The 25,059-nt window shown below is 37.3% G+C and overlaps 1 protein-coding gene across 3 annotated transcripts in view; it reads left to right on the plus strand.

Annotated features, from left to right (window-relative positions):
- Positions 1–25,059, plus strand: part of LOC131053394 (probable LRR receptor-like serine/threonine-protein kinase At1g56130) — a 130,479-nt gene that overhangs the window by 64,943 nt on the left and 40,477 nt on the right. Inside the window, exons 7-11 of one of the 3 annotated variants that reach the window (XM_057987995.2) lie at positions 20,808–20,879; positions 20,996–21,067; positions 22,131–22,202; positions 22,345–22,419; positions 22,512–22,583. In XM_057987995.2, the coding sequence (XP_057843978.2) occupies positions 20,808–20,879; positions 20,996–21,067; positions 22,131–22,202; positions 22,345–22,419; positions 22,512–22,583 (363 nt within the window). The remainder of the gene's footprint in view (positions 1–20,807; positions 20,880–20,995; positions 21,068–22,130; positions 22,203–22,344; positions 22,420–22,511; positions 22,584–25,059) is intronic. The other 2 variants (XM_057987996.2, XM_057987997.2) reach the window with 2 other exon arrangements.

Below are 25,059 nucleotides of genomic sequence, written 5' to 3' on the forward strand. Positions count from 1 at the left end.
TTAATTCAATTTGTATTAATATTGGACTAGTATTTCAGCAATTCATATATGTCATTATTTTATTGTTTTAAATCAGATGAAACAGGAAGCAAAATCATTTGGAAGTTCGTAAATGTCGTACTGTGGAAGACTGGCTATTTCATGGCATAACCTCATTCAGATTTTAAACTACTTATACATATTAGATGGTAACTGATTGTAATTTTAAAAAAACACATATGACACTTAGTTTGATTAATAGCAATCCTCGTCTATCAACATATCAATGGAAGATGATTCATTTGGTATATTAATTTAATTCCCCTAAATTATTACGTTCATTCTGTGAATTACCATTAAAAACTTAATTTAGTTTCGTAACGTGCTAGGTACCAATCACATAATGAGGAAGTACTCACTGGCCACAGCAAGCATTCTGTATTAGTCCATATACTTTAATAATATTATGGTTAAAACCATGTATAGGGAGAAAAACCTTGTTCACAGAGTTATCGTATGTTATTGTTTTGATTTACAATTCATATTTTAATATCAATTTAATGGAATGCGGTTCACATCATTATCGAACCATATGAATTTGGTAATTTTTTTTGTAGTTATGGTATTATCGTATTGAATGTATGCATTGTACAGACTTAGTGATTAACTTAGGAAACAATCCTTCTAGTATTGTTCTAAGTATTCGGACATACTTGGAATGGTGACCTTGTCGTCTGTTGAATCAAAACGGTGAATGGCTTCCCTCCCGCAATATACGATTCCCTTTCTTTTCTTTTTTATTTTCTTTTTTCAATCTCCAAAACCCAATATATATATAATCTTGCATGAGTCGTGTTGCTGGGTCATGACTCTTCAGAATGATGTGTGCCTTTCTTCAGTCACGTCTTTTCCTAATATGCCCTTTTTAGTAAATGATGCATTTTTTCCTTTGTTATTAATCATCTTTGATAATAGACATTTATAATTATTTAGTTGTTAAAGTAAGAATAACAATTAATCAAATTAACTATGCCATCATTAGTATTAGTTCAATAATGGATTAAATTAAAAATCTATAATCTGGACAAAGATTATATTAAATAAAAAATGTTTGTATTCTGTACATTTTTTATGGGACATGACAATTGTTTTATAACAATATCATCTTGAATAAGGCGTTATGGGTTCTTCATCAATGAACAAAAGAAGAGATACAACAACAATTCATGGATACAAATTATAGAATGTTTTCAAGATAGAGATGGTCATAACATGAAAAGAGGAAGGCAACCCTTTCCCTTTTGAAGAAATGGTACTACCCAAGCATGTGAAAGGTTGAAGTTCACTAGTTAAAGACACATAGACTATCAAGGGTGAAAGTTCTTGTTCCGGTTCAAGATGTCATTTACCTTGATCATAGAGTGTCTTGTAGCAGCATGAAGATTTCCAAAATAGAGGATGATGTAGTTAGAGTTGTGTCTTCAAACACATAGAATAGTTTCAATTGTGTATTTGTAATTTTGTTTTCACAAGTTACATGTAAAAACAAGTTTTGTAATTGCAAATGTCACTTTCACTTGCACTTTTGTAAAATGTAATTACATGTAAGGCAACTACAAGTTGAGTTAGATTAGGATTGTAGTTGGAATAAGTCATGGTGGTTGAGAGAATTTCTTAAGTTAGTTGGAATCCTCCCACCTTTTTCTCAAGGCTCCTCTCCTATAAATACTTGAGGGGGTCTATTGTAATTGATATCTTTAGAAAGAAAGTAAGTAAACTCTGCCAAAATTTACAACAAGAAATACTTTGTGCTTTTTATGTGTAAGTTGAAGTTGAAAGGAATAGAAGAAAATCATTCAAGGATTTAGACTTTGTGCTGAATCTCTTGAGTTTTGTGTTCATTATTACACTTCTTGCATGTGATTCTTGAGAGCTTACTCAAATTTGTTTTGCAAACTTTGTGCTGCAAATATTGGAGGTTAATATAGATTAAAGTAAAGTTCTTATCGAGGGAGACTATAAAACTTTGTGTCTACACTTGTTCTTGAAAGAAATTAGAGTAGAAATTGATTTGTGTTAAGAAACAGCTATGAGACTTTGAGTTCACACTAATTCTTGTTGTTTTGTGTTAAAAGTGGCAATATACTTCAGACTTTATGTTGTTGTACCTTGCACTTGTTCTTATTATCATAAAAGGGTAGATAGGATTTCAGATATTCAAAACTTCGCATTTGATATCATTTTCCCATCCCAGAGGAAGTGATGAAAGTCTTTGTGCTTTCAGGAAACTTCATTTCCTCTCTCTCATTTTACTGCATAAGTGTTGATGTTATTCATTTACAATTGTTGTTATTTTTTTGTGAAGAGAAAAGAATATAGTTTTTATTGAAAGAAGAAGAAAGACTATCATATCACCCATATTAGATTAGTTTAGTTTTTAGATAGGGTGAACCTTCCATAGATTAGGAGAGTTTTATACTCACATACTATAGCTGAAACCATAATTTTGTACATTTTTCAGGTATACAAAATTTTCACCCAACATGATCAACTGAGGCAGTATTGGTCCATGGAACGTATCTCTAAATGGTTCTCACTAATGGACTAAGGGTTTCATAAAATGACAACATTTTGGTGACCTTTGCGGGATGCTTTCCTGCTAAGCATGAGATCCAAAAGCCTTGAGCATCCATTAGGCACTGAGTCATTGAGGGGACCCAAAACATGTGCATGCCAACATTTGGAGGGAAGTTGGAAACTAGAGCATACATTCTTTTAAGGAGTATGTAGTAGGTACAAAATCACTTATGAAACCAAAACAATCTCAAATCTAATATTTACATTGTCATCAAAACCCCCTTTAGAAGCAAGGCTTGAGATGAATCTCATTCACTAGGATTGGAAGAAATTCACCATTAAGTTTGGAGAGATGGAATGCATTGGTCTCCTTACAACTGGTGATGACATATGGACCACTCCAGATAACATCATATTTGGAGTGTCATTTGGCTTTGGCTTTGTTTGCATCACCCTTGAGAACTAGATCTCCCTCTTTGGAGATACTATTAGTATCCTTTTTGTCAAAACTTATTTTGACCTTCTCCTAATGAACCTCAAGTGTATGCATAACCTAACTTCTAACCTCTATTTCCATTAGCTCAGCTAGCCTCATTGTCATGGCATCATTCTTTGTCAATTCCAACTAATGTGCTAGTTCAAGAGAGGGTAACTCTAGGGAAGATGGAAGTCTTGCTTCCTTCCCATATACCAGCATGAAGGGAGAGTTACCAATCGCCCTCTTGGGAGTGATCCTATCAACTCATAAGGTTGTCATCAACTTAGTATGCCAAGACCTCTTATTGTCTTCAATTGTTCTTTTGATTATCCTGATAAGGTTTTTGTTGGAAGATTCAGCTAGGCCATTACCTTGAGGGTAATAATTGGATGATGTCTTTAAGTATGTACCATGCTTAACTACCCAAGCATTGATTTGAGCTCCAACAAATTCCTTGACATTGTCTAATATGATGGTGGAGGGGACAATGAATCTTGTTACAATTCCATCAAGGAATTCCAACACTAAGACCTCTATGGCATCCTTCAATGCAACTGCCTCTATCCACTTGGTGAAGTAATCTATAGCTACCAAGATCCACTTGTGACTAGCACCGGAAGGTGGATTTATCATGCCAATGAAGTCTAAACCCCATTGTGCAAATGGTTGGTCCACTTGAATAGGGTGGAGAGGAATGGTAGCTAGCCTTTTCTTTCCACAAAAGAAAGCACATTTCTTACACTTCCTCACCCATTTGTGTAAGTCACTAAATAAGGTTGGCTAGTAATAAACACCCTCATTATTTTGATAGTTGTATTCCTTGCAGAGAAGTGGCCCCCCAAAGAGCCATCAAGAAATTCTTCTAATAATCTGTTGACTTGATTGTGCTCAATACATCTTAACAAGACTCCATTAGAGTCTCTTCTAAAAAGAATATTGTCCACTAAGATGTAGGGGATGGATTACAACCTGAAATGTCTTCTTTTGGTCCTATATAGACCTTGGGGGTATCTACCTTCCATTAAGAAAGTGTCATGTCACTCACCCAACTAACCTAAGTGTCATTGTCGGATGGTTCATCTTCTTGTAACACAAGGGTGGCCTCTGAAGGAGTCTCAAAAGATGAGACAAGCTATTCACATAGGCCCTTGCCTCTTACAAGCTTGGTGATCTTGATGTTGATGTCATATTCCATGACCTTGGTTAATTTACCTAGCCCTCTTCTCAGGAATGTCCTTGTTTAGAAGGAAATCTTTGACACTTGCATGTGGAACTAAGAGCTAGATCTTGTTGTTAGATAGCACATGTCTAAAATTCTTTAGTGCTCTTACAATAGTGAGGATCCGCTTCTCTACATAGGTGTACCTAAGCTTGTAATCCTTTAATACCTCACTAAATAAGGCAATGGGTTGCTCCAAAATTTCATTGTTCAGTTGTGTTAAGACACTTGAGATGCTTGATTCTCTTCCAAAGGTATAGAGGATAAAATCATTTTCATAGTTGGGGTTGACAAAAGTAGGGGCCTAAGCAATTGCTTGCTTGATCTCTTCAAATCCATCCTTCACTTCCTTGGGCCAATTGAAGGCTAAATTTTTCTTTAGCATGGAGGTGAGGGGTTTTACTATAGTGAAAAAGTTGGGAATGAACCTCCTCACAAAGTTGATCCTACCAAGGAAACTTTGTAATATTTTCTTGTGACTGAGGAGTGGAAGAGAAAGAATGACCTCCACTCATTGTGAATCAATGGCTAAGCCTTCCTTGGACATAATGTGTCCCAACAATCTTCATTGATCAATAGAAAATACACATTTGCTTGGGTTCAAGGACACACCATATTCCTTGCATTTCATGAACACCTATTCAAGATGATCAAAATGATTAGCTACATGCTTTGAATAAATGGTTATATCATCAAGGTATATAAGCACAAACTTTGCTAATACACCTTTGAAGGCCATTTCCATTTCTCTTTGAAAGGTGGCACCTACATTGGTTAGCCCAAAAGGCATCTTACAATAAGCATAGGTACCCCACTTAGTAGTAAATTCAATCTTGAATTGGTCTAACTCTTGGACCAAAATCTGATTGTAGACTAAATACCCGTCCAAGAATGAAAATCTTTCTAAGCCACCAACCTTTTGTAGAATTTTCTCCATGGAGGAAAGGAGATAACAATCCTTAAGGGAGGCTCTATTGAGGTCCCTAAAGTCTACACATAGTCTGATTTCTTCATTCTTCTTTCTTATAGCTACCCAAGAGGAGTGTTTGATAGGGAATATGATATTGGCTTCTATGAGTTTGGTTAACTTCTTCCTCATTAACGACTTGATTTTAGGGTTTATTGGCCTTTGTTTTTGTCTACTGGATTTAGTTCTATAATATATTGGGCTAAGCTATGGTCAAAACCCTTCAAAAACTACGTCATCATATCTTTGACAAAGCTTAACAAAGACTTCTTTTTCGGTTGAGGAACATACCTTTCCCAAATTTAGTGACCTATCCTTGGTAACAACAACTAGCTTATAATCACCTTTCTTTGCAGCCAAGTTCGTCTTCTTTAGTTGATCATCCAAGTTTAAATTTCCCTCCAAGATAACAAAACCTTTATGCAACTTGTTGGAGTTGAGTTGCATGATTTGATCTCCATATTGGTCTTGTAGCATAGACTAATTTTTAGGAGAAAATTTTGCTTCAATTTGTTGATCACTTTTGAATACCTACCAATTTGTTTGATTGTTTGGGATGGTAGGCCTCACAACAAGCTTGATGTGTTGTTCCTTCTTGCTTGCAACATGCGTTGGTATGTCAAACTAAGCACCAACTATTGCAATCCTATCAACATGTCTATTCTGACTCCTAGGAATGCTCTGGATGTTGAAGGCCTCAAATCCTTCAATCAAGTCCCAAACCATGTGTTTGTGTGATTTGAGTAAGTTGTTATTTTTTATTCTTTGAGCTCATATATGATTAAAAACTAACTCACTATCCCCAAATACTTGCAAAGATTTGATCTTTCTTTTTTGTGTAAGTTGAAGGCCTTGGACAAGGCTTCATAAACAGTCACGTTGTTGGTGCAGCCAAAATGAAGCCTAAAAGGGAAGAAATATATCTCCTACTAGGAGAAACAAGCATTACACTAGCAGCCACACCATTCTTGTTTCTTGAACCATCAAAAAACATGCTCCATAACCCCTCTAGGTCTTCTTGTGTCTTGATGAGGTTAGGCATAGGAATATCCTCCTCATGAATAGAATAGGTGCCAAGCCTAATATCCTCAGTTTTTATTCCCCCCCCCCCCCTTCTCATGCAAAGTGCAACTCATGTTTATAGGGCTCGGATGTAGGGTTCAAAGTGGTTTTATTCAATGGATTCTACTTTTTATGGTAATCTTGGTACCATACCTTATTCAAAATAGCACATGGGACCAATAAGAAGATAGATATCCACCTATCTTGGCTCTGAAGTCTCTAGATAGATAGATGACAAAGAAGGCAGGGAGGTCAATGACTGATATGTCTTGCAAGACAGTGCAACCAAGGCATGCATGCAAGGTTAACTTCAAATTTTTAACAACTCCTACCAGCCTAATAGAGGTACCATCCAATTGGAAAACCCCTTTAGTCATAGGTTCATATTCTATGCCAAAAAGAAGCTACCTTCTTAGGCATTATTGATCTTCTAGCTCCTAAATCTATCATACAATTGTGAACCAAGTTAACTCCTATGACTAAAGAGAGATAGAAGGGGCGAGGCTTATTGATTTTTCTTGAATCTTCTTCCTCCTTAGGTTAGATCAAACTGGTGGAAACTATCTTCTTCCTAACTGCTACCTCATCACTTGATTGGTTGATGTCCTCCAATGCCTCCTTGAAAAAAAAACCCTTTAAGATGGGATGGAAAGGGCTTCCCACATAGTGACATTGAGATTGGCCTTCTTCATTTGGTCAACTATGTTGAAAGGAACACCAAATGATTTTGAAGGCCCATTTGGAACAAGGCCCGTCCTTGCTATCAGAGTAACTTGAGGCCCCTCTTTCTTGCTCGAACCCTAGACGGTATTTTGACTTGTATCTTGGACACCTACCATAGGCATTGGAGCTTGCCCTGATGTTGAAGGTGAGGCACCTTCTACTATTATCCTTTTTGACCTTATGTATTGTATCATAGTGCCATCATTTGCTTGATTTACACCATAGAATTCTACTTCCTGCCAATTGACAAAAGTAGAATCTCCCTGTATGTTGACCTGATTACCAACACCTAGCTGATTTGGATCATATTGTTGGCCAGAGTTGGTTGTGTGGCTGATTGCATGGTTGACACCAATCCTGCTCTTGGGTGAGATTGTTCTACTTTGGAACTACTGCCTTTGAATTACTTGCAGCTATAGGGCTTGCACTATTTAAGGCCCTAGCATGACTCCATTGGTTTTTCCCTTTAAAAGGTGGCCTATTCTACTAGTAATTCTAATTTTGTGCTTGATAAGGCCTACTATGTTGAGCATGTTGCCTTTTTAGTGTCACCAACTCATTCTTGAATTTCTGCAATAGAATCTTGACCTCATGGATCTCATTTAAGGATGAAGTGGATGTGGATGGATAACATCTAGAAGTGATTGGAATAAGAGCCAAGGTGAGATGTTGGGTAGGAGCTTCTAGGAATAGAGGTATTGGTGGCCTTGGAGCTATCTTTCTAGCCTATATCAAACAATTTTCTGCCTTTATGGCTATGTCATATGCATCTGGTAGAGAAGTTTCACCCATTGATTGTATCATGACAACTACATCACTATTGAGAGCTCTTAGATAATACAAGAAGGCATGATTGGGAGATAGCTTTGCTAGGGAGGGAATTTTGTCCCATACCTTTTGGAATCTAAAGTTGAAGTCACCCATGAATTCATGAGGTACACTTTTGATTGTGGTTAGCTTCTCTACAAGTGATAGGTGATCACTTTTGTCTTCAAATTGTTCACACAACTTCTCCCCTAACTCTTCCCAATTGTGAATGGAATTAGGTGGCAACCCCCTATACCATTGTAAGGTTTTTCCTTTCAAGGATGTGGCCAAGAGTCTAACAACATCACCCTCAATGACATTATGGACGGAGCAAATGTTTGCAATGCCTTAAATGTGCTCTATGGGAGTAGTAGTTATTTCACTAGTAAAATAGGGGATGCTCTTTAATGCAATGACTAGTATATCATTTCTTTGGGCTAAAATGAGAGGACTTCCCTCATTGAAGGTGGCAAAAGCTTGATTTTTGGCCATTTGAAATAGTGGTGTATTGATATGAGTGGTGGGAGCCCTAGATTACAGTGGTCGTGTAAATGGAGGGGTAGAACAAGACCTGGGTGATGGAGTTCTTGCAACCTTAACACCCTTGACTAGTGACAATGAAGGTCTCCCTTTGTATATTCTAGAACTTGAAAATGAGAGTTTTAAAATTTGGAAATTACACCCTTGTATGAATTCAAGGCATGAAATTAGCAACAAGTCATGAACAAGAGACAAGATCTATGAGCAAAGTCATCAAGTGCTTGAATGATGGCTACCTCCAAAGGCTGAGGTGCTAAGAGTAGCACTACCTTCTCTTCATGAAAGTTGGAATTTAAGATGGAACTACATAACCAGTAGATTTTCCTTTGAAATGTCTTGAATGCTCAAGTCCCATTAGGCGTGCCAAAAACTATTGTCACAAAAGTTTTCACCCTTCCTGAGCTATTAACTTAGCAACATCGTGAAACATGGAAACGACCCTGAAGTGTGGGAACTTGTGCAAAGGGGTTGAGTCTCTGGAGAAGGATGACTTCCTTCTCAATCAAGTGTAGGTGTTGAACCAACTCAACACTCCTAATTTCTACTTCTAAACCTATCCTAACAACTTGCAACGGAAAAGGGAAGAAGGAAATGCTAAAATGAAAGGAGGTGATGCACCAAGATAAGATATTTTCCTCTCCCCACCCCAAAATGACACAAAGAATCAATCAAAATACCTTGGATATTTTCATTAATGACCCCAAATGCATGTATGGAGGTTAGAATTTCTTGAATGTCAAAAGGGGAGAAGGTTTCCCACAAGTCACACTCAAAAACAAGTTAACACAAAATATATATGAGAGAAAAGCCACAAAACATACACTTTTAATGAAGGTAAGAAAACATACACAACATGCATAAGTCGAAGAGAGGAAAGAATGATGATTTCAATTCATTCTTAGTTCACTGGCCATACTTACAGTTGCAGAAATGCAAGACAATATATAAATCTCAAGAGAAGTGAAAAAGCATAAAGTAGCTCAAGCCACCCACCCCTTACAATGAAGCTTAACAACATATATATACCAAGCTGGTCACAGAGAAGAGACCAATGGTCAAGGAGCAAAATCTTGTGCACAAAGGAATGTCAGTCTGGGAAGGCACAAAAGTGCATAGATCTGACATGGTTATGCATGCAAGCAACCTGGCCATACCTTGATAAGGCAATCCCAAGAAGAAAAGCACTTCTAGACCTAACATGAAGGCCATCAAGAAACCATAAATAAGCATGGCCTTGGAATCCACCTAATGGCAATCCAATAGAAAATAATAAATGCACTCATGTACCTCCATGAATGAAAGTAGACAAGTTGCAGTAGTTGGTGGAGGATTAAGAGCCTTGAGTGTTGACCATGCCATCTGGAAGTGTTGCAAGTCATCGGAGGTTGGGCATGGGGTCTTTAGGACAATGTTGCAAGGGGAGAGGATTTGGGAACCCTGAAGTCCAGAGGAATGAGAGGGAGGAGAAGGAGGACTCCAAGTTTTGGGAACCAGGGAAACGTGATACTTCTCCCCAAAAGGGAAGGGATAGACTGGTTCCCCGGACTCCGGAATCTAGAAGGAAGGGAAGTCCAAGATTCTAGGGTCTAGGAGGAAAGGAAGTCCAAGATTCCAAGGTCCGAGGAAACGAGATACCTCTCCCCAAAAGGGAAGGGGTAGACCAGTTCCTCAGACTCTGAAATTTAGAAGGAAGTCTAGGACTCCGAGATCTGAGGAAACGAGATTCCTCTCCCCAAAAGGGAAGGTGTAGACCGGTTCCCTAAACTTTGAAATCTGGAAGGAAGGGAAGTCCAAGATTCCAGGATCCGAGGAAACAGGATACCTCTCCCCAAAAGGGAAGGGATAGACTAGTTCAACAAACTTCAAAATCCAAAAGGAAGGGAAGTCCAAGTTATGGAGTCTAGGAAGACAATATACCTCTTCCCAAAAGGGAAGGGGTAGACTGGTTCCCCACATTTCAGAATTTGGAAGGAAAGGGAAGACCATTTTATGAAGTCCAAGGTTGGGAATAGGTAGAGTGGTTCCCCAAATTTTTTAATCTAGAAGGAAAGGGAAGTCTAGGTTACAGAGTTAGGGGAGACGGTATACCTCCTCACAAAAGGGAAGGGTAGACTAGTTCCCTGCATTCCAAAATCTTGAAGGAAAGGGAAGTCCGAAGGACCAAAGGACTCCAAGGCACAAAGGAAAGATGCAAGGGGAAAGGGGAAGGCCCGAAGCCCGCCTCATGTTGAAAGAATACTTGAGCATTTTCATGATTCCTTGTCTTGGTGCTTGATCAATTGAGGCAATATTGGTCCATGGAATGTATCTCTGATTGGTTCTCACTGATGGACCAAGGGTGTCATAGAATGACAAGAAGTTCATCTAGAACCAAAACATCCATCAAAAGAAAGGAAGATTTGTAGGAATCAATCAAACTCGACAAAGTGTATAATAAAACTAAAGGCAAGGGCCCAAACCAACAAGTTGAATCTTTCAACACTACAAATCCTTTTGCTATTATATGTGATTATATATATGCGAATAGGAATATAAACATACTCACAAAAATGAAAAAAGAAAATGTAGTATCACAACCAAATTCTTGACTCCTAAGGATCTAGTATAATTACCTATATACCACAAACTCTGCATAAAGGAATTTAAAGAACAACAATAAGAGTATAGAAAATATCAATATCTTTTGAGTTTTGCATCAAACTACAAATAGCCAAATGGAAAATACTTGAGGTCTTTTAGTTTGTGTTGGCTCTTTTCTTGCATTGGCTCCCATTTTCCCTTCTACAACATGTTTATTTTCCACCTTCCCAGCTTGTTTAACTTTTAATTTTTAGGTTTTTTTGTTTTATTTGTGTGGGAGAAGGTGGGAGTCTTTGGGAGATCATAGTTGAAATTCTCTTGGCACCAAAGACATCTTAGGAAAAGTCTCTGGTATCAAAGACATGTCTTTGTCTTCGAGACATGTCCCAAGGGGTTGGAGATGTTGGCAACACAAATTTCAACCATGCTTTTTTTGATTGAGTGGAATTTTTAGGTGGCTCAATCGCCTTCAAAGCATTGGAGGGTCTTTTTAATGGAAAAGTCATATGTGCACCTATGATTTTTTAGCCCCTTCAAGCTAGTTGGAGTTCACTTAAATCTTTTCCACATTTTGATTGTGATAGACAAAATATTCAATAGTTAAACCAACTGATTTGTGCACCTCATTTGTTTCTTTTTCTTTACAATGCTTTAGCAGAATATTTAAGTGGTTAGGTAGAAGCCAGTGGATATGTGCATGGGAGGAGAATATAGATGAAAATTCCATCATGAATGTGCATCTAATCCTCTTTGAAAATCTATTCTTTTATTTTTGATAAAAGTTCATAAACACTTTTGCCACTTTATTATGCAAGGGTGGAATAAGTTGATGGATAGGCCAAGCATAAAGTGCATCCATGTCCTAAGAAATTGGCTGATTTATCCTTGGGCATGGATCACTGCTTAAGCAACTACCAATGTTTTAAAGCTTTAGGAAGTGTTTTTTGTAGCTAACACCAATCACAAGTGTGTCACTCTTAAGTTGAAATCCTCCTCATACTTTTGGCACACATCATTTAAGTCCTTGTCAATTGTCCTTATGTATCAAGCACAACTTTAATCACCTATTTCATGGGTGGAAATCTTAGATGGTTTTGCCACTTTAAATGTGTCCCTACAAGAGATATGGATGGGTTCAAACTTCAACCATATAAAAAGTGTGGCTAAAGTCTGCCCTTTAAATAATGGTGCAAATCACTAACCCTTTAACTATTTTTGACCTCTTGGGCAGAGAAAACATGTCACTTAAAAACTGCAACTGCTTTGCTTTTCTATTCTTGGCAAATTTTGTTTACCACTATATTTGGTAAATAAAATACAAGAAATAATAATAGAAATAACAATGCATACTAGATACAAAAGAAAAATATATCTTTATTTGCACATGAAATTATTGCAGTGAAGAAGACTAGAGATGGTCGACCAAGGATTACAATAGATCCGACTATAACATACTACCTTCCTTGGTGGTACACAACATATTTAAAGGACCCGATGGTTGTTGAGACTTGAGAGGAACACAACCATCAACCAACAAACACATAACTACCCAAGTGACAACTCACTTTTTACCAATAATTAATGTATTGCTAGACAACAAATATTATCAAATATAACAATAGGCATTTTATGCCAACTACATCATTCCCCCACAAAGAAAAAGTCATCTTCCAGACAACAAGTAAGCATCAAGTAATATTCGGGAAGACTAATGGAAGGAGTGTGGACAATGATTTGTACTAGGAACCCCAAACTTGTAATGTACCTAACAATTCGAGGGTCTAGAGACAATGACTTTTACTAAGCCAAAAATTAGAGATTTCAATCCTACCACCTACTTTTTTAGCCATTCACTTATGACATGAACATGTACTGCTCCCCTCACTTCATGTACAACTTGATACACATCATGTATGGTCTAATATAAATCACGTATGGTCTAAAAACTTATGTATGAGATTGAATGCCTTGATTGGTTTTCCATGTACGGTTTAGCGTTTTTGTATAGTCTTTGAATTCGAGTACAACTCTGCCACACTATATGACTTGTACTCTACTCCATACAGGAATTACTTCTCCACTATCAACTCTGTGTATGACATCAACTTGTATGTCCTCTTCTTTTGTTCATACGACATGTGTAAATATGTTCTTGTGTTTACGTATAGTCTTTCATGTTCATATGACATGTAAGCCGGTTCCATGTATGGCCCTCCTGGTGTCATGTATGGCTTGTGTACCCTTCATTACAACTTACTCTCTCCCCCTCCATATGGCATGCTCCTTTCTTGTTCGTATAACATCCTCTTCTCATATGATTTCCTTCTATTCTTGCCATATGGTCTTCCAATTTGCTCCTCATGCGGTTTAATGTTCTCATACAGTCTTGATGATTTCTCACCCATCCCGTATGGCCATTTTCTGTGCAACCACTTTCTTTCCCTAGACAAATTGTCACATGCATATGAACTACAAGTTACCCTACAGACGTTTGTGGCATACAACTTCAACTCATATGGTTTCTCATCATATGGCATTTTGATGATGCTCATGTACGGTCTTCCCTTCGCTCATCCATACAACTCACCTCCACTCCCGTACAACTTCCTCCAACTTCTCTTCACCTTCTCATATGGCCCGACCCCATACAATTCCCTCAAGCCTGTCCTTGTATGTAATGTTCGGACTTGGCCTGTGTACGAATTTTGCACTTCCTCAATTTTTCCGATCTATAACATGTTGCAATTGGGGTGGAAGACTTCGTAGCCCTCCATCTACCAATGAAATAATTCGTTTAGAGAACTTGTTTTGTCTTTAGACCAATCTTCCAACTTGAGCACCCCTTTATTGTTTGGTTCCATGCCTTTCCTTCCTTCCTACATCCCAAAATCTCCACCCTCAGACTCAAAGTCAGAGAATGCCACTTCTTCACTCACTACCCGGCTCCTCGGGTCGATGATGTACTTCCTCATGTCCCTCTCGATTGCGAGTGTGTTTTGCTTCTGTTTATGATTTGCCTTGGCAATAATCAACCATCCCCTCCCGAGGAATGTGTGGTACGCCTTCTTTTGCAATAGGATGACTACGAAGTCCAACAAAAATTGTTGTGTCCCAATCATTACTTTTTGTGCCATCGATGTTCCCAATGACTTGATGTCGTGTTGGTTAGTACCTACCAAGTGGAAGGTCGGCGGCCAAAGCGTTGGTCTTCCAAGGTATTTCCAAGCATCTTCTAGTAGTACATTTACTCCTAAGCCTCCATCGACGATGGTGTTTATCAACTTCTTCCCCATTATTTCTATCTTGACAACCACCGACTTCATCCTAATGCTCATCGTCAGCAACATTGGATCACTAGCCTCATTCCCTTCACATGGTGGTTTCCTTGTCGGTTCATCTTGTGGTTTACATTGTCTTCGGCTAACTATGTCGTCACTGATCATGTTGGTAATTGCCACTCTTAGTTACGACATAGTTTGAAGAAAGTCTGTCACCTTGATGGGTATGGTTATTTGTAGCACCTACCTAGCTATGTTCTTCTCTGACTCTTGCAATGACATACTTGTAGTTCCATTGGAAGTTATTCATTCCTTCGCCAACACTTTTTCGACTTCTACTCTGGCTTCTCAAAGTCGTTCCTTATTCGTACAAGGGTTCGAGTATACCGCCTTCTTTGTTTGTGCTCTTGTGATTGTCAAAATTACCTTGTCTTGTTCTATTGCATCCAACATATTAATACCCTTCTACTTCGAGTAGTCGATGTCTTCATGATTCCCCAATCCACACCATTTGCATAATCATTGTATGTTGTCTTTCTTATTTTGGAAGTCTCTCACAAAGTGTCCCCATTCACTATATTATTGGCCCTCTATGATAGGACGTCCTCTAGAGTCGTACTGTATTTGATTTTGCCCTCGTTGACTTCCATAACCACCTAGTGATACATTTTGTGGTTTCGATGAGCGAGAATCTCCTTGTGTAAAGAGTACTTGCATACTTCTAGTCTTCAAATTATATGGACACTCCTTTATTAAATGACCTATCACTTGGCAAATCTCACAAAACATCTTTTTAGGACAATTACCTTTCGTGTTGATTTTGCACTCAGTACACCATAGTTCATTACTTTCTTTATTGGTTCCTTTCTCGGCCTTTAATTCTTTTTTCATTCTCAACATATCCCATCAAAGGGCCTGAATCGTTTTGGATTCTTTATCACTGCTATCTTCGGTGCTCTCGTCATCGTCAGTCTTACTCTTCCCTTGAGAGGATGTTTTGTTTTCACTCTCAATGTCCATCACTCGATTGTAAGCATCGATGTACAAGGATGGAGGTACTACTTTCATCTTCTTACATAGTGAGGGGATCAATCCCTCAGTGAACCACCTCTTCTTCAACCTGTCGGCTAGCTGATTCTCCATCTTGTTCAATGGTTCTTTGAGCCTACAATTGTATGCTCGCACATTCTCGTTCTTCCCTTGCCTAGTGTTGTAAATTTCTGCAACAATTTCATTGTTGTCTCTCAGCAATTTAAACTCTTCCTGAAATGCCTTCTTTAGTTTGTTCCATGATGCTTTGTATTGAGCTACTAGGTTTGTATACCAATTGATGGCAATTTCTTGTAGGGTGGTGGGGGATGCCTTCAACCAATAATCTTGGTTGTCTTGACCATTCGCCTCCCATATTGTTATGAAGGTCTTGCAATGGTGTACGGGATCCTCCTATCAGTTCCCTGTAAATTTAGGGAGTTTTTGTTTCTCCTAGGTGTTCATCATTGTTTTCACTCAGAAGGTACTATATGTATTCAACTAGATTGGACTATCTCGCTCTTGCCTGCATTCCTTTGCCTCTCCTGGACTCTCAGCCACATGCGAGCTCTCTATGCATCCACCTTTTGTGTCTTCTACACCTTGGTCACCTTCTTTGTTTCTATACTCTCTCCTCCCTGGAGTCTTCGGCCCAAGCCCCCTTATTCTTGGTTCCTCGATGAGGGACAAGTTCCCAATACAGTGCAAATTGGTTTCTCATTTGCTTACTCCCTTGTGTGTTGGAACTGGGTGGGCTATTCCAACCACTACATTCTAATGTTTTCCCTGCACTCTCTGCCACGTTCACGTCCTCTACACGTCCACCTCCTACATCCTCAACACTTTGGGTACTTCCATGCTTTGACTCATCCCTGTGCTCCCTTCGGCCAAGGGTTGGCAGTTCAGATCCTTCAAATCTCGATTCCCCTAAGATGGATAGACGACAGAATGTCTATGAGTTCAAGATTACCCTCTTCATACTCCTTATCCGACGTTGACTGTATGGACAAATGGTCTAATCATCTGGCTAGATTTTCCTCAAATGTTTCTCATAATCTTCTTCTTCATTCTCTTTGTTCTACAATCCTTAAAGATTGCCTAATTGCTTGGTCTTGACCACCCTGTGGCCTCTTCTCACCTTTATTGGGGTCTAAGGGCATGAATCACTCAAGATTGACCTGATTTCTTTTAAGGCAATGGCACCAAAATGTTTACTGCTATATTTGGTAAATTAAATACAAGAAATAATAATACAAATAACAATGCATACCAGATAGAGCTTGTAGTTATGTTTGCCACCTTCATTTATCTGATCTGCCCTATCATTCTCTACTTTTGCATGCTGCTCTTGAATGCCATCATTCTTAACTACCCATCGGGCTTGCAGCAATCACCTTTATCTTGCAAAAAGCGTTAGCTGCAATATATAACATGACAAGATGAGCTTGTAAACTAACTTGAAGCACCATACATCTAACATAAGGGAGCACGAAATATGAGTTTTGTAGGGGAATCAACACATTATAGCTTTGAATGCAACTACTGTTTTTATCTTATAACGTTTTGTGTTCTGAGCTAAATTATACTTCTTTTAGCAAGTTTGCAAGCTTTTTATTGCAGGTTTACTCAAATTTGGAGATTGTTGTTTTGTACATGATTTCTTAATTCAATTTACTGAAAAAGTTTGTGTCCTTGTGTTTAAGCCTGTTCCATATGTTTCGCTCACAGTTTTTCAATCTCTGCTTTTACTTTGAAAGAGTTGAGTGTCTGATAATTATTTAGGTTGTTTACTCAAAAAGCATAAAAATCCCTTGCCTTGAGAAGAAGTGCTGAATTGGTTTGTGGCCTAGTCTGAGAAGCAAAAGGATAGGTTTTATTTAAAGTTCGTTTATATTGCATCATAAAGTCATGCCTTTAGTTTTGTTCACTATGCATGAAACACCCCAGAAAACACACGCATACAAATTGTAAGTTGTATGTTTCCTATGCATGAATGAATGAATGAATGAAGATTTTTAATGAAATCCAAGAGACCAGGCAGTCTATAGGACCCAAAAAACTGAGAATAGGTTTTTAGTGCACATCTATACAAATGCATGAAACAGCCCAAAAAACACATCTATACAAATTGTAATAACGATGTACATAAAGTTTAGAATAGGGTTTTAGGCTAGATTTTATTTATTGGGAATTTCTAATTATAAAATAGTTCTAACTTCTAATGTACAATCTGCTCTATTTTGTGTTGCATTGGAAGGTACAAATTATGCCTCAACATAACCAAGTAATTCATAGTCAAATGAGGAGATGGAATTAAACAAGGAAAAAGTTTCAGAGGTGCACTTGCAAATGAGAACTCCATCCATGACTATGACTACAACTTACCCACCAATGCACAATTATCCCTTAAAGAATATCTCTCCTCAAGGGGCAACACTCAATGTTCTTGTTGTTGTTTCCGATACTTCTTTTGTAATTGGAAGGAACTTGTTTATTGGTTTAGTTAGTGGATCTAGCCCTATGAACTTACCTTCACTGCTTGAGTTGGTTTTGATTACAACATCCTTATGATTGGAAGCACTTGTTTAGTTAATCATGACTAGTTTACCTCCTAAATTGGCAATGGTATGCTTATGTTCCTTTCCAACCAGTAAAATGTCCAATACTATTCTTAATTTTGCATCTTTTCCAGCAATACCTACAATGGCTCATTCAACTTTATCTTCCATCTCTCTATTACCCATCAAGACACATTTTTTGGGTGATAGAATTTTTAAGAAAACAAAACATGAAATTTAGATAGATGTATAGGGAGAATAGTTACAATTCATGTTGGAAGTCCATGTTGACCTAGAATTGAAGGCCTCTCATAACAATGTGGAACATAGGGGTGAATGAGAGCATGTAGGTGATGACTATCCCAAGGTCTTATATGGGAACATGTACGATGAGAGGGATGGGGGCAGTGAGTAGGGCCATGATTATTGCTATAGGCAAGAGGTAGAGGATGAGGAGTTAGAGGATGAATATTATATTCCTCATGCCAATAGGCACCACCCACATCGTGCATTGCATGAGATTTGTGAGTGGATAGTAATACTTTGTTGTTCTTTGCTTGATGAAATAAAATAAGTGCATGAAATAAATTGGCATGAATGGAATAGGAAACAAAGAGGCTGATGGCTTAAATAAGCACACACTACTAGCTTGCCATAGAACAAATTACCTTATTATTCTAGCTTATTTGTCATCGTAAAATTGGATGTTATTATCCATTCTAAACATTGGTATCTTTGGGTCTCCTAAACACATTGACAACCTGTTCATCGATAAAATTGGCTGCACTACTGTAACATTGCTTGCATAGGTTTGTATATACCATAGTTCACAAACTAAGACTCAGAGAGTACTCAGCAAGCTCAAAATTTTCAACTCGGCAAATACTCAACAAAAACTCACCAAAAACTTGGCAACTCAGAAAGTACTGAAAATTAAAATCTCTTAAAGAAACATATTTTTTTTGTAAAATTCAATTACAAAATGTATTAAATTAAAAATTGGCATCTTGAAAGAGAAAATGAATGGTTTTATAGCAAAAACATGTGAAAAATGCATTTTAACCAGCGTTTTATCTACATCAACATTTTTACCCATGTTTTTTTGCATCTATAAAAACACGAGTTAAACTTGTGAAAACTCACCCAGCAAAAAAATTAGAGTACTCGGCAACTCGGAGAGCACTCGCAGAGTTTGCAAACTATGGTATATACAACCTTGAAATGAGGAAGAGGCTTGCATAGACTTGTACTGTCTTGAATCAGATGTGTGGATTTGACTCACACAGGATTTGAGTGCATGACAAGAGAGTTAGTCGACAGGCAGGCACTCCTTGTAGAGAAAAACAATTGGCAGCATGAGAAAGAGGCATTCTTGGATGAGTGAAAATGGTTAGATGATGCAATCCAACTCGTACTGTCTTGAATCAGATGTGTGGATTTGACTCACAAGATTTGAGTGCATGAAAGAGAGTTAGTCGACAGGCAGGCACTCCTTGTAGAGAAAAACAATTGGCAGCAAGAGAAAGAGGCATTCTTGGATGAGTGAAAATGGTTAGATGATGCAATCCAACAAGTAAAAATAAAGAATTTTGAAGACCATGCCTTGTGAGAGGTAGTTAGCAACTCTTGAGAAACAACAGAAAGAGCTGGAACTCCAGGTGTTATCAGTTGAGAAGCAATGGAAAAGTAAAACTAAGTTGGCATATCACCAAAGGATGAAGAAGATTGCAAAAGTGTCATTGTGAGTAAATGCATCAAGGGTACTTAAGGAAGAAGACTTGAAACACAAGTAGAGTGAGGTGGCGAGTCTGCAAACAAAGCTCAAGAGACTATAGGTTTTGGTGGAGGGTTTAGCTAGGTCCTCTATAGAATCAGTAGTTCACACTTAATGGTTGCGGTGGACTACTCCCAAGTTACTTCTAGAGTTACCTAGAGGCATTAGTAGTTTTCACTTGCAAGTATCTTCTTGAACCTCATGATTAGTTTGATGGGAGAATATATTTTGTGCTTAGGCGGAGATCTTGTAGGAAGTGACATGTAGCATTAATTAAGCCAGTCATAAGTAAAGTAGTGTTAGGGAAACAATAAGTTGTTTATGTTTGGAAAAGAACAAATTTTCCTCAGGTTTTATGTTAAGCAACGTATGAACCACTATTAATTCCTATTTAAGTATTGGTCAGTTGGGTGGTTGGCAAAGGTTCACCCAACAGTCACACCCATGAAACCAACTTATATTTATGATCAAGTATTGAAGAGAGACAGGGGGCATCATGTGCATTCTCCTTGAGATTCTGAGTGTCATCTATTCCATATTGCTAGAAAGAAAATTTGTTCCAATGCAATGCTGTTCCTTCTTTAAAATCCCGCTCTTTATTCAATACATTTTCTCTGCCCCATCAAATCAAATAGTGAAATTTGGTTTCGTCAATAAGCTTTGGCTAACACTTATCTTCAGTTAATAATGCTCTGGATGTGGGAAACAGTGATACAAAGGGCGGGCAGATTTTCATTTGGCCCAAAGATATTTTGGAAATCCACATAACTATCAAAATTCATGTGCAAGTGGAAGGTGGGAAACACAATTTGCTATTGAGTTATCGAGCCAACATATGCAGGGAAGTTATTAACTTTGTGTTACAGTGCACAGTCATGTAGGAAACCCCTCTTTATTCCTATGTATGGATAGTGCAGGCTTATGCCATCGTAGGAAGTCATAACTTGATTGTAGACATAACCAAATTAATGTGGAAACGGATTATTTTCTGATGAAATTATTTGCAAAAATGTAATCATTACAATAAACTTCCATGTCCCTTCCCGTATAAATGTGTGCTTAAGGTTGAAGCCTGATTGATGACACATTTTCTCACCAAATACCTTCTAAAGAAAAAAAAATCTTTTATCATTAACTCCTACATTTTGTCTACCATATTACTAGCGGGAGTTTCTTACTCATGTGGCAGATGTTGTTTGATTATAATAATAATCATTAATCTTGTTGACTGGACAGGTATATTGATAGTTCTGGATTAAGTGGAGAGATTCCAAGTACTTTCAGAAATCTAACGAAATTGAAGACAGTGTGAGATTCTTCTACAAATATTTACAGCTTGTGTTCTTTATGTTAGACTTACAAACTTGATACTATGTTCCACCTGTTGGGAGGGTAGACATCCTTATTTTTGTTTTGGCTTGCAGATGGGCATTTGATACTCTACTTTCAGGCCAAATACCTGATTTCATTGGAAACTGGAGTAGTCTAACTGATTTGTAAGATACTTCTTCTGCACAATTTAGAATTTATTGTTTTAAGTTGATGTAGATCATTTGGAAATCAGTCTAATGTGTCAGCCCACTGTACACTAATTGGTAAATACCTTAATTTAATACATGTATGTATGTTCACAGCAGTCTGGTTTTAATCATCATATCATGTCAAATTGACCTTGTAACCTCTGCTTTGAATGGAAAGAAAGAAAATTGCTATTGTACGATACATATAGAAAATGACAAATGCATAGAAAAGGAAAAGAAACGTGTATATATGCATTTGTTTGTGTGATTGTGGACACTAGTTCCTTGATGTGACAACTTCATAAGTATTTGTTTAGAGATTGTACAGTTCTCCTTGACTTCATCTTTGTGAAGTAACTCTGAACCTTGTTCTCTGCTGCATGACCCAACAAAATCAATTCCTGTAATGTCAAATTGGCAGAGGGAGCCAAAAACTTTAAAATGCTATGGTTTTTGATTTACTTGTGTATATGCCACAACCTGAACACCTATTATTCCTAATATAACTTATATAGTATAAAGTTACAAACATACCCTACGACTGTTTGAAGAAAAGATTTCTTGGTGTTGCTTCTTGAATCTAGCCCAAGCAACTGTGAATTTATCTACTTCTTACATTGATTAGAATAAAAAAGTTACAGAAGTATTAGCAATTCAAAATGGTGGTTTTTTAGTACACCTAACATTTTGTCATTTTGTCTGCATCTTGTGACAACCTAACTAAAATTTATATTTCCCATATAATTTAGAACCTTTAGTTTATGGAAGAACTAGATTGTAGATTTAGTTCCTGTCACTGAGGTAACAATACAATTGAATGATAAAATTGAATTCTTACATTATACTGAGGACTACATTTTGAAATGAAGGCTTCCTAAAAGAGGACATAAAAGAAACTATTCTCATCTCCATTTGTGGATTTTTAACCAGTGTATATTATTGGTGTTGATATTTTCTCTCCTCTTGTCTGCTATTTTGATGTCCAATCTTTTTCTATTCTATATGTTTTGGTATATATGTTGACCAATTAATAATGCAGGAAAATTTATGGAACTGATCTCAAGGGTCCAATTCCTTCAAGCTTCTCCAAATTAAGAAATTTGTTAACTCTGTATGTGTTGGTTTGTATAATTTCTGGTGTTTGTGCTCATCTTGTCTTTTTTACTTGATCTTCAAATGCAAGGAAGTATATAAAATTATAAATTGAACCCGTACCTCCATTTTTTGATACTTTTTTTGTATTTTTATTCTAGCAGGAGACTGAGTGACTTAACTTTGGGGGTCACGTCGTTGAAATTCTTACAAGACTTGAAGAATTTAAATCAACTGTAAGTAAAATAACTGGCACTGAAATGGAAAGTCTTTTGTTTTGTTCTTTGTTTATTATAGAGCATTTTCTAACATTTTATGTGTTGTGCAGAATCTTGAGAAACAACAAGATTTTGGGCGAAATCCCTTCATATGTTGCCGAATTGAGCGAATTGGAGTACTTGTAAGCTAATATTGCATTATGACATTATTTTATTTGTTCTTCCCTTTTATCATTTATTTATTATGACCATTTTAGTTTATTGATAAATCAGATAGTGCAGACACAGAAACTATAGATTCATTACATTCAGAAGAACAATTAGACTGTTTTCTTGCAGCATACCTGATGTAGGGAGAAATTATTACAAATACTTTGCCGTCTACAAAAGTAAATCACTAAGACAAACTGTCTCATAATATAGGTTGAAGAGAATTGAAAACCTTCTGGATCAGTGGAGATCTCAATGATCCCCAGGGGTTACTCCATGGCTATCTTCTCCTCTAAGTCCGAAAGAAAACAAGAATTCCAAAGGGGGACATATGAAACACTGGTCTCTGGCCTTTAACCAATTGGATGATCTACAAAACATGGTCCTAGTTTGGGTCAAACTAGGAAAGGCAATTGAAGAATACATTATTGACTAGGAGGTAACCAAAAACTGTGGGGTGCTGATCTATGCAAGTCATTTTGTCACAAAATAGACTTGGAGAAGACTTTTCTTGAAAAAGTAGTTGTGTAAATACATGGAATAGAATGAGAGAAGGCAATAAATTATTGACATGTCCCTATTTAATGGAGAATCTGTAATGAACATGGTCACATGGCTAGGGCATACCCTTCTCAAGGAATACAGGAATGAGTAGAGAACTCAAATGGTCCAAATTCTCAGAAGCAGCCTCAGGAAGAGAATCAATTACCTTTGCTGTAAAACAAATCAAATATAAGTAAATCTCTGGTCTAAAGCTAGTACATCAGTCATGAACAAGGTGAGACCAAATTCGAAAGAGCACAGTTGGGAAAAGGAAAAGGATCACAAATAGCAAGCCAAATAATCTTAGCAAACCCTTTTGAAGCTATGGAAGACAGAGGGGCATATGATGTGGTGTATGTCTAAGGATATCTCAATTCTAGAAGCTGCATCAAGGTAGACTCTGTAGAACCAAAAACAGATATGGAAAAATGAAAGGGTAAGATACAAGATCTGATCAAGCTCACATCAATAGTTGTCATCTGCTAGGATTAATAAGGCTAAAGATAAAAATATACCCGAAGAACTTACTCTAGTCAATCCTCAGGTTTGACAACCCAAGGCTATGAATGTTGTCAAAAAGAAAAGAATACCCTCTCTTGATACAATAAAACCAATTGATTAGACAAGTTATGGCTGGACTAATGGATTATAGAACAGATGAAGCAGATTTTGAGCTGAAGATCTCTAACAAAGTGACGATTCAAGGGTTGGAGGATCAAATCTCATTCACTCCGAATAGTGTGGATCTTTGAATGGAAGAGGTCCAGACATAACCAGCAAACTTCAGTTTCACAAAGATGAGAGTCAAAATAGAAAGAGGGGACATAGCCCTTCTCTAAGAAACACTAGGACAGGGATGTTGAAAATGATCGAATCATTGGGAATATGGGGTAGCAAGAAGACCGTACTATGTCCATCAAGAACAATGTTCCAATGGGACCAAGCCATAAATGTTATCAACTGGTATCAATCATTAACATGGGATTCACCTGTAAATTTATTTTCATATAAAATTCAGGAATATTAGTCTGATTGTATGTATGTATCTGACAACTTTTAATATGACTTATGGTAATTTTCAAATCACTCTAATAGAAAAACAATATCAATCCACAGAATCTGAACCTAATGGGTAAATTCAATGCAATACAGATTCCAAAGAGGAGAAAAAACCAGGGTGGGTTTGGATCGTAGAACAGCTCCTTGGTGGAACTTGATTTTTGATTGATGGATTACTGCAATTGAACAGGTTGCAGCAAGAGTCTGCAATACTACTCTGGCCATTGGCCTATTTATTTTGTATCACAGCCATATCTCTGGTGCAAAAAGTATTACAATTCAAATTTCAAAGGATGTGGTTTTCTTATCCCATACACAAACAAAATATATAACTACTTTGGAAGGAAGAACAAACCATTCAAGGACACAAAATGTTCTATTCCATCAGAAATGTCTGAAGTAAAATTAAAGGGCTAAAACAAACAGGAGATTGGAAATAGATTTATTAGAGTCCACAAACCATGGCATGATCAGCCAATATATAGAAGCAAAGGAACATGGTCTCTTGCAAGCCATGGAAAATTAACAACATGATCTTCTACAAAGCCTTTCCAGTATACAAAAGTAAAAGGAATGATATTGGTGCGAAATGTAATGGTAATAGTGGGTCTGTTGCAACTTGCAACCCTAATTTTTTATTTTTTTTAAAAGTTAAAAAAACAATCTCTTTTGTCCTTTGGACTAATTAGGGCCGACCTCCTTGACCTAAAACAAAAAACCAAAAATACAATAATATATGTGCAGTCAAACTCACTATTAGTTCACATTCACTTTGACATTGTAGCATTTGAAAAGTAGATAAAGGCACCTTGGAGCAGTTAGAAGGTCTATTTGGTGGCAACGACA

The sequence above is a fragment of the Cryptomeria japonica genome, chromosome 11 (assembly GCF_030272615.1).
Source record: "Cryptomeria japonica chromosome 11, Sugi_1.0, whole genome shotgun sequence".
Taxonomy (NCBI): domain Eukaryota; kingdom Viridiplantae; phylum Streptophyta; class Pinopsida; order Cupressales; family Cupressaceae; genus Cryptomeria; species Cryptomeria japonica.